The 9782-nt window shown below is 40.1% G+C and overlaps 1 protein-coding gene across 4 annotated transcripts; it reads right to left on the bottom strand.

Moving 5' to 3' along the window:
- Positions 1-1800: 1800 nt before the first annotated feature.
- On the bottom strand, positions 1801-9782 carry LOC131190184 (heterogeneous nuclear ribonucleoprotein H-like). 4 transcript variants are annotated; one of them, XM_058167278.1, is made up of 6 exons: positions 9693-9729; positions 8559-8711; positions 6647-6780; positions 5127-5282; positions 4835-4978; positions 1801-2133 (listed from the first exon to the last, which is right to left on the bottom strand). In XM_058167278.1, the coding sequence occupies exons 3-6, from the start codon at positions 6738-6740 to the stop codon at positions 1931-1933; spliced, it is 597 nt and encodes a 198-aa protein (XP_058023261.1). In that variant the 5' UTR covers positions 6741-6780; positions 8559-8711; positions 9693-9729; the 3' UTR covers positions 1801-1930. The 4 variants fall into 4 exon arrangements, with proteins under 4 accessions (XP_058023261.1, XP_058023260.1, XP_058023262.1 ...); XM_058167277.1 differs by lacking the exon at positions 8559-8711 and having other exon boundaries at positions 9431-9782; XM_058167279.1 differs by lacking the exon at positions 8559-8711 and having other exon boundaries at positions 9693-9727.

Here is a 9782-nt window from a genome sequence, read left to right as displayed (position 1 = left end):
TTCTCCTTTTTCTTCTCCAGAGCCAACACATCAGTCAATTTTGTCAACTTAGCCATACTTAAATCCTAGAACAACAAATAAAGTAGCCGTGAATTTTCATGCAAATTGATTCAAGCCAAGCAACAGCCGCAAAAGTGATTTAAATCACTTTTGCGGCTGTTTCCATTAAAGTCAGGAAGGTCTGGTTGGGAATTTAGTTAATTTTTGTCTATTCTGTATAAACATTACTCACCCTTCCCCTTCCTCCAGAAGTGAGTTTCAGCAGGTTCTGACCAGTTCTGGAGAACCGGTAGCGGAAATTTTGAGTACTTCGGAGAACTGGTAGTAAAAATTCTGACTGGCCCAGCCCCCATCTATTCTCTGCCTCCCAAGTCCCAGCTGATCGGGAGGAAATGGGGATTTTGCAGTAACCTTCCCCTGGATTGGGGAGGGAATAGAGATTTTACAGTATCCTTCCTCTGCCACACCCACCAAGGCACACCCACAGAACGGGTAGTAAAAAAAATTTGAAACCCACCACTGCCCCCCTCCAAGCAGGTAGTCCTCAATTTATGACCACAATTAAGCCCAAAATGTGTTATTAAGCAAGATATTTGTTAAGAGTTTATTTTTTGACCTTTCTTGCCACAGTTGTTATGTGAACCACTGCAGTTTTTAAATGAGTAACACGGTTGTTAAGTGCTTCTGGCTTCCCCATTGACTTCGCTTGGCAGAATGTCACAAGAGTTGACCCCATGAGCCTATGGCAATGCAACCAACCATCATAAATATAAACCAGTTGCCAAGCATTCGAATTTTGATAACATGACCATGGGGATGTTGCAACAGTCAAAAGTCACTTTTTTCAGTGCCACTGTAACTTCAGTCACTAAGCAAGTGGTTGTAAGTTGAAGACTAATTGCGGAAGCTTCCTACAGGTTTCTTCCTTTGAATCTTCCTGTGCAGATAATACCACATAACTGCTAGAATCAGGTTTAGGCAAACTAGCTATAGTATTAAATGCTTGCATACGTTACAGCCAGCTTAACAAGGCAGAAAAGAAAAAAGATATACAGTATATTGTGCGGGTGTGTATACACATACACACAAACACACATACACATACTGGGAGTTCAGCTGAAGAAACATCTTCATTTGTATACATATCAGTATGCTTGATTACAGTACACTGATAGTACACTATCAGTACATTATATTGATGTTAAGCCTCATGTTTAATCTCCAGCACCCTGAATTAAAAGAAACCGGGTCACAGTTAATAAACAAGATTGTTTTTGTGCCAAAAAACCTGGGAATCCACTGGCTGTAAGGATGGACAATGCCAGTTTCCATGGACAAATTAAGACTCTAATTTGGTCTGGTCAAGTCATCTATGCACAAGTAGGTAACTAGCAAGCTGCAGTGCAGAGGGGAATAAGCAGGACATTGTTACATTTTCTTCAAGACTGCTGCTCTAATTGCATTGCTGTCTGATAGCAGATACTGGATTCTTAGGAAGAGAAAGGTGACAGTCACACAACGGAACAGCTGACTTCTAGCATGGCCCATGAAACAGTTTGCTAGGTGATACTGCAGCCGCTGCTGTTAGCCTATTGTAGACCATGGGAAATTCCCATTTATGTATATCTGCTAGGAAATAAGAACAGAAACAGTGGAATCGGTATCTTGGAAGTCATGCTGGAGAGTTGCTTCTAGGACAGGTGGTCACATCAGAAGCAAAGAGTATCCAAGAAGCAATTGCTGCTGATTGTGAGTCCAGCCATCATCAGAACTGAATATATAAAGGCAGGTTTCCTTCTTTCCCCAACACATCAGTGAGTCAAAACACAGTAAACACAATCAAAGCCATTGCAAAATTATTTTTTGCTAGATTGTATTAAGTGTCTAGACGTCAGTACTTCAGAAACACAATTAGGTATTAAGCTGTTTATCAAAGCATCACCACCTTATTATTTGACTCTTTCACATTTGAATGCAAAGCAGTCATGTCCAGTTTTTTTTCTACTGAGTGTAGTTGTGCTCTGGTGTCTATCAGCATGTCCATAAGCAACTCAAGCCGCAGTTTCAAGTAATTGTTCTCTTCCAGTAAGGCTTTGTTTGCTTTCTTCAGGGCCTTGTTGCGGGATTGCTTCTCTAGAGGGGAATAAATGAAATAAAGGCATCTGTTGCGGGATACTGTCATTTTGCCACTCACCATTATGGAAGACAAATTTTGCTTTCTTCAGCCTAGCACATTGATGACCATAGTGACAGTTAATCCTTTTACATGAAAAATTATAGAAGAATTTTGTATAGAACAAGTTTAGTAATCATATTTTTATGGTAATAAAAGGCTATGTGCATTTAGAACCAGAGCAGGGGTGAAATGCTCCCGGTTCGGACCGCGCGATCTGGTAGCGATGAGGGCAGGTAGTTCGGAGAACCGGTAGCAAAAATCCCTGCCCCCGCCACCCAACCCCCCCGCCCATGCCCAACCAATCGCCCAGTCCCCACTTGCCTACTTGCTGCTTCTTTCAGGCTCTCTAAGACTTACTTTGCTTCGGCTGCTGCAATCAATTGCATCAGCTAGCAACTCAATCTGCCTGCCTGTAATCCATCTCATCAGTGAGCAACTCAATCTGCCTGCCTTTGCCCTTGAATTAGGTAAGTAAGTGGGGGGGGTCTTTAAAAATATAGTTAATTGGGGTTTTTTAGGATTTTTTTTTTATACATAGCAATTTAAAATTAAGGAAGTTTTAAAATTAAGGAAGTTTTAAAGTTAACGAAGTTTTAAATTTAGCTGCTTTTATCTAAAAATATAATAATAAACTAAAATATTTGTGCAGTTTTCTGAAATTTGGTGTGTTTCTGTAGTGTTTCATTCTAACTACACAAACACACAAAATCTGACAAAGCTGTATGTGGCATTTTGTGTATGTGTGTGTGAGTCAGTTGTGTTTTGTTGTGTGTGTGTAAAGTGTAAAAGTTGGTTTTTGAGCTTTTTGTGGCTGTGTGAGGTTCCTGTTTGTTGCAGGGGCCATTTTGGGTGAAGTGAAGCTGCTTTTACATTGTGTGTGAGTCAGTTGTGTTGTGCTGTGTTGTGTGTGTGTGTAAAGTGTGAAAGTTGGTTTTTGGTACCTCTTACTGTTTTGTGTACTTATTATTTTTATTATTTATTATTATTGGCCACGCCTAGCCAGTCACCTGACCACCAAACCGTGCCCACCAATTAAGCCATGCCCACAAAACTGGTAGGGAAAATTTTTAGATTTCACCCCTGAACCAGAGGCATAATTGGTGCTATTAAAGAAATGTAAAACCATGATCTCTCAGCATCTGTAAATAACTTTAAACTAAATCTGAATTAACAAGGTAATGTGAAATAGGGAAGAGCAAAATAAGCTGCGCTAATCAGCCAGTCTGCACATGAATTAAAGAAAGTAATATTTATGAAAACAAAGGAGATGTTAAAATATGAAAGTATATATCCATGATGGCAAACTTATGGCACAGGTGGGCACGTGAGTGTTGCCCTAGCTCAGCTCCAGCTGAGTATATATCCATGATGGCAAACTTATGGCACAGGTGGGCATGTGAGTGTTGCCCTAGCTCAGCTCCAGCGCGCATGTGCGCGCCGGCCAGCTGATTTTCGGGCCTTCTGGGTCCACTGGAAGTTGGGAAACAGGCCATTTGCAGCCTTTGGGGGGGTGGGGAAGGCGGAAAACGGGTCTACCAGGCCCACTGGTAACCTTTTTGCCATCGTGTGCCAAAACCTGGGGGTGCCGCACACATGTGCAGGGGTACAGGGGGGCATTGAATTATGGGTATGGGCACGTGCATGTGCAACCAGGGGCCCCCCACGCTCCCCATGCTTTTGGCACACGATGGCAAAAAAGTTAGCCATCACGGGTATATATTGTAAAGTGAGCACTTAAAAAGAGAGAATATGGATTTAACAACAATTTACCATAAGAAGAGCGACATATCCAACCAACCATCCATCCCCACCTGTGCCCTATTCTTTCCTTGTGTTTCTTTAGAGCCTTTTCAGCTATTTCCTGTGAAGCAATACTTTATATTTAGAATCAGTATACCGAACATGGCAATATAAATGCGGCAAATATAACTTTCTTAACTTATCCTGCTTGTATAAAGCTACATTTCTGCAGCTTTAATAACAATACTCTCTCAAATTAATGCAGGATATGCTAAGAAAAGCAATAGTCCATTTTTATATAAACAAATGCAATTTTTCAATGAAAATTAAAATGCAGCAAGAATAATTCTACAAATCAGAATACATATTTCAAAGATATATAAGTGAAATATTTCCTATTTCTAAAATGACAATGATTTGTATCATTATTTCAAGTAACTAAAATGTAAACATTTTTAAGGTTTGTAGCAAGATCTTTGGGATAGACATTTTTCAATAAAATCTGAAGTTAATGCAAATTGATCTATATTTCAGAAATACGTTTAAGATTCCTTGGACTATTGCATGCACTCAAAACTGTAAAGCTCCATTTAATATTTATTTTATTCTAATTTTTGCAACATATTGAATGTATGAACTAAATTCTGTTTTATAGAACAATTATATGGACATTTCAAAACATGAAACCAGTCCTAGTACAAGATTTGTCTTTTTGGAACATTTAATAGGAGGAACTAGAATGGACTAGAAGGCCTCCAAGGTCCCTTCCAACTCTGATGTTATGTTATGTTATGTTATGTTAATATTACAATTTTAAGCATGGCCATGGCTGATTTTATTAGTAAATATTACTCAGCATTATTTCAGAGCCAACAGAATTCTAATTTTTACCTATAATAGGACTTATACCCTACATACCTGAGAAAAACTGAACGATTTCTTCCTTGCTACAACCAAATGGAAGTCCACTACAATGATCAAACTCATCATTGGCAGTATCAGGGCTGTTAGGACCGGTTTGCTTCAGATTCCAATCCATTTCAAACTTGTTTGACTTGTAGACTGCAAGAGACACTTAGAATTAATGAATTCTGTAATCTGACACAAAAAGGTTAACGCAACACAATCATATGGACAACAGGAAAAATACTCATGCATCTAAAATCCACCCAAAATATCTGATCAGTTCCTAGGTCAATTTAATCCAAACCTTCAACAGATCTGGGTCCCATTGTTTTTCTGTCTTTTTTCAATGCAAATTTCACATCTTCTTCTGTTTCCAATTCAACAAATGCTTCTCCACTTGGTCTTCCTCGTCTTGTGTAGATAAAATGGATCCCTAAATGTCCATTTAATATTTTGCATTCTAAGAAAAAGTGAGATGATGAACACCCAAGAAAACTTCTAGCAAAAGTCAAATGTATATAACAATGCTTAAGGCTATTATCCAAACCATAAAGATAGATAAACAAGCAAAAAAATAATAATTTCAAGTAATTCTGGAAGAAGAAAAGATACCACTTACAGTATATATTACAGACCAGATACAGAACAGAAATTAACTAACAATCTAAGCCAGAGGAAAAGAGGAGATTCTAATTAAAAAGGTATTAGGCAAACTAGGGGTGAAATGCTACCAGTTCAGGCTGGTTCGCTTGAACCGGTAGTAAAAAATGCTACTGTTTCACTGAATCAGTAGTAAAAAAAATGTAAAAATAAAGTTCCAACGATCGGCTGAGCGATGTGCAATCATCGGAACTTTTTTTTTTACTTTTTAAGCATTTTTTGGGCGAATAGATAGTAAAAAAATGCTTTAAAAAAGTAAAAAAAAAAGTTCAGATGATCGCGTAGCATAGCTGTGATCGTCAGAACCTTTTTTTTACTTTTTTAAAGCATTTTTTACTACCTATTCACCCGAACCGGTAGTAAAAAATGCTTTTAAAAAGTTTTTTAAAAGGTTCCCAAGATCACACGCCACAGCTGATTCCACTCCCCTCACCCCTTGCTGTTCTACTTAACTTCCCAAGCCTCCTTTTGGTACGTACTGCGCATGTGTGCACAACACATGTTTGGTGTGAACTGTGCATGCATGCATGCAGTGTGCACTTGGTGTGCGGCATGTATGTGCGCCCAGCGAACTGCTAGCAAACCAGTTCAGATTTCACCACTGGGCACAACTCATTAATTACAAAGTACATTGCTATCAATAAGACAATATCCTCAAAACAGGAATTCCCTTCTCAATACGGGAGGAATACTCGGAACCACCACACTTTATTACTTCCCTAAAATAATGTCACCCAACATATCCCAAAGGTGCTTTTTCAGGAGGCAACTGGACTTTGTTTTTTCTTTTGAAGACGTTTTGCTTCTCATCCAAGAAACTTCTTCAGCTCTGACATGATAGTGGGGAATGGAATGCTTTATATTCCTTGCAGACAGCTGGTCATTTGCATCCTTTTAGAGGGTTGCTGAAGCACTTGGAGGTTTATCTGTGTCCTCAGGGTCACCTGAGTACTGCTCTAGCAACCCTTTCAGTAGTGCCTGAAAAAGCACCTTTGGGACAACCATGACCTAGATGACTGAGAATCTCTACAGACTGTCCCCCAACATAAAAAGTCCCTTAAAAAGGGACTACTTTACGTTTTACAGCATCTGAAAAGGAAAACTCCACACAAAAGGAAAGTTTTATTGTACGGTTTAGCCAGAAGGAGAAGACAGAAAACTTACCACAGAAAAATCTTTGCACTTCATCTGCAGAGCAGGACCAGGGCAATCCCTGCACTTTTATGACATAATCCTCAACACCTTCAGTATTTGACATCTTTCTAGAAATGAGTAGGCTTCAGTTTCGCTTTCTGCTGCTAGGGGTAACAGAAATATTGCCACATTGAATGGAGCAGAAATTTCAGAACTCCTCCCTATCCCGCCCCTAGCCGGTCTTGCTTTTCCAACGTCTATTCCAAATGCATATGGTGACCCAAATCCTGGTCCAGGACATTGGAGATGGTTTGAAGTGCCACTTCACGTCTCCAAATACAGAAAGCCAGGCAGCTGTAGAAGTACCTGCTGCGTTCTTAGGAAATAGCAGCGAACTCGGCCAGACCTTATTTCTGCTTTCACCCCACATATACAATTGAGGTGAAAAACAGGTTTGAACTATTGGCCACTGCTGAGAGGACACCTGATGAACTGTGGCAGGAAATTCAATCGACCATTATTGGAATTTCAGGAGCACACGTACCATACAAGAAGCCAGAGAAAAAGTGCAAGTGGCTCCCAGATGAGACCAGCAAAATAGATGGGCAAAGAAAAACAGCCAAGGCAGCTTGGCAAATGGGAAGAAGCAAGACTGAATGCAGCTTTCCAGAGGGCAGCAAGGAAGGACAATGAAGTTTATTGGGATGAGCAATGTAAACAGCTTGAAGCGAACTATAGGTAGTCCTCGACTTTCAACAGTTCATTTAATGTTACAACGGTACTGAAAAAAGTGAATTATGAGCATTTTTCACACTTACGACCACTCACTGCGGTTTCCCCGTGGTCACATGATTTACATTTGGATGCTTGAAAACTGACTCGCATTTATGACGGTTTTGCAGTGTTCCAGAATTAATGTGATCCCCTTTTGTGGCCTTCTGGCAAGCAAAATCAATGGGAAAGTAGAAGTAGAAATAGAACCAGCCATCCTTGAGGAAGAGTTCATATGAGCAAGTTTCTACTTAAAATTATACAAAAAATGTCTACCATTAACTATCAAGAGAATTACCAGATGTCCAAGCCAGCTTCCAAAGGGATCATGGCAAATCTGCACTGAATTATGGAAAAATCTTGTAAATATCATTTACATGTGCTTCATCGACTAAACAAAAACCTTCAATTCTGTTGATCATGAAAGGCCATGGATAGTCCTACAAGATCTGGGGGGGACCAGCATATTTGGTCATGTTAGTACAATCACTGTATACAAATCAGGAGGCCACTGTGTGAACACCATATGGAGACACCAATTGGTTTAAGGTAGAGAAAACAGTGTGGCAAGGTTTCATTCTCTCCCCTTTCTTGTTCAACCTTGATGCCAAAATGATCATGAGGAACTTAGACCTTGAAGAATCAAACATTGGGGTTAAGACTGGAGGAAGAAATAGCAACAATCAAAGAAGCAAGCCTGGAACATCTGATCAAGAAAATCGAAGAAGAAAATGAGAATTTTGGTCTTTTTCTGAACTTCAAAAAGACCAAGCTCATCAACACTACACCCAATAGAAACATCAAAATAGAAATTGATGGTGAAGAAACAGAATGCGTGGACATATTCACTTTCTTCCCAGCACTGCAGATCCCTCAAAGCGGTGAATGCAGCAAAAATAAAGCATTAGATTGCACTGGGTCCCACAGCAATGAGCCAAATATTGAAAAGCAAGGACATCAGCCTTGGAACAAAACAGTAGATTAATCCTCTTTATTGTGTTTCCCGTAGTTATCTATGGTTGTAAAATTTCAAAGTTTAAAAAAAGCTGTGGTGCTGGAAAAGGCTCCTATGTATTTCTCGGAAAGCAAAGGTGATTAACAAGCAAGTACTGGAGTGCACAACATCACTCCAGTATAACCGGAAGGCAAAAATCACAAAACTGCATCTCACCTATTTTGGCCATGTCGTGGAGAAATTCTCTGGAGAAATCAGTGATGTTTGGAAAAGTTAGCAGTAAAAGGAAACCAGGCCACCAAAGAACACAGTGGCTAGACACCATCAAAGCTGACACTGACCACAACAACTCAAAGACGTACTGCAACCCTGAAAGATGTGGGGAGATTTAGCTCATAGAATCACAAAGTTTGAATGGATACTCAATCAGACAGAATAGAGCTGGAAGGAACCTTGGAGGCCTTCTAGTAGTCCACCCCCCTGCTCAAGCAGGAGATCCTATCATTTTAGACAAGTGACTGACCAGTCTCTTAATTATGTGATTATGAAAAATGTGATTGTATTATAATCACCTCAAAAAACATGTTTCTATTGCTCCTAGTAATCTGAAAGGATGGACCCCAAATTCAGAAGTCCTTCGTAGGACCAACAAATACTAAACTGCATTGTGGCTGAAAATGAAACAGAAAACAGACACAGGTAAACTCCGGTAGTGCGGATGCGTTCTGAAGATTGTTTCTTCTCTCTCCCCCCCCCCCCCACATATATGATCGTTCATCAAAGCTGCATTTGGACTTTTCTTTTTCTTTAAGGCCAACTACAATCGTAAAAATAGGCAACTAGGTTCACATACATCTGAGGACACCAACGAATCCACCAAATCATACACAAAACATTTTAGATTTTCAGGTACCGTCCACAGTGCGCTCAAAAGGCAGAAGAGCACTTTTATCCCATGTGTAGAAAACTAATTTAAGTAGACCTTTTATCCTCCGGATAAAATGTATTCCGAAATTACACAGGACGGGGGAAAAATAGCAGCTCTACAAAGCTACACTTCGAGAAATGGGCAGCAATTTGAAGCTTACTTAAATTTGAACCTAAGATCCGATGGCCGGTAGACATCATAAAGCGGGAACAGAAAGCAAAATGTGATCAGTAGCCAAAACAAGAGTGAAGGGTTTGGCTGCGCTGTCTTGGATTAGTCGAGTAGAAGCGGGATTTTTGAACGGAGGCTAAAACAATACCCGGAAGCTATGAAGATGTTAAATCAAGGGGCAGCTACCGGGAAAGGCTGTTTTGACTGCCGAGTTACCCACCCCAACCTCCGAAATCTGCCCCCGCTCTCACCGAGCGTCCGCGCAGCTGCTGTCCGCCTCTATAAGTAACACGTTCCCCCTTGTAGGCTTGTGACATCAGATTAAATAACCTCTCCCCACG

The sequence above is a fragment of the Ahaetulla prasina genome, chromosome 2 (genome assembly GCF_028640845.1).
Source record: "Ahaetulla prasina isolate Xishuangbanna chromosome 2, ASM2864084v1, whole genome shotgun sequence".
In the NCBI taxonomy this organism is placed as follows: domain Eukaryota; kingdom Metazoa; phylum Chordata; class Lepidosauria; order Squamata; family Colubridae; genus Ahaetulla; species Ahaetulla prasina.
Note: the sequence above shows the minus strand (reverse complement) of the source record. Positions and strands in the feature narration are given on the sequence as shown.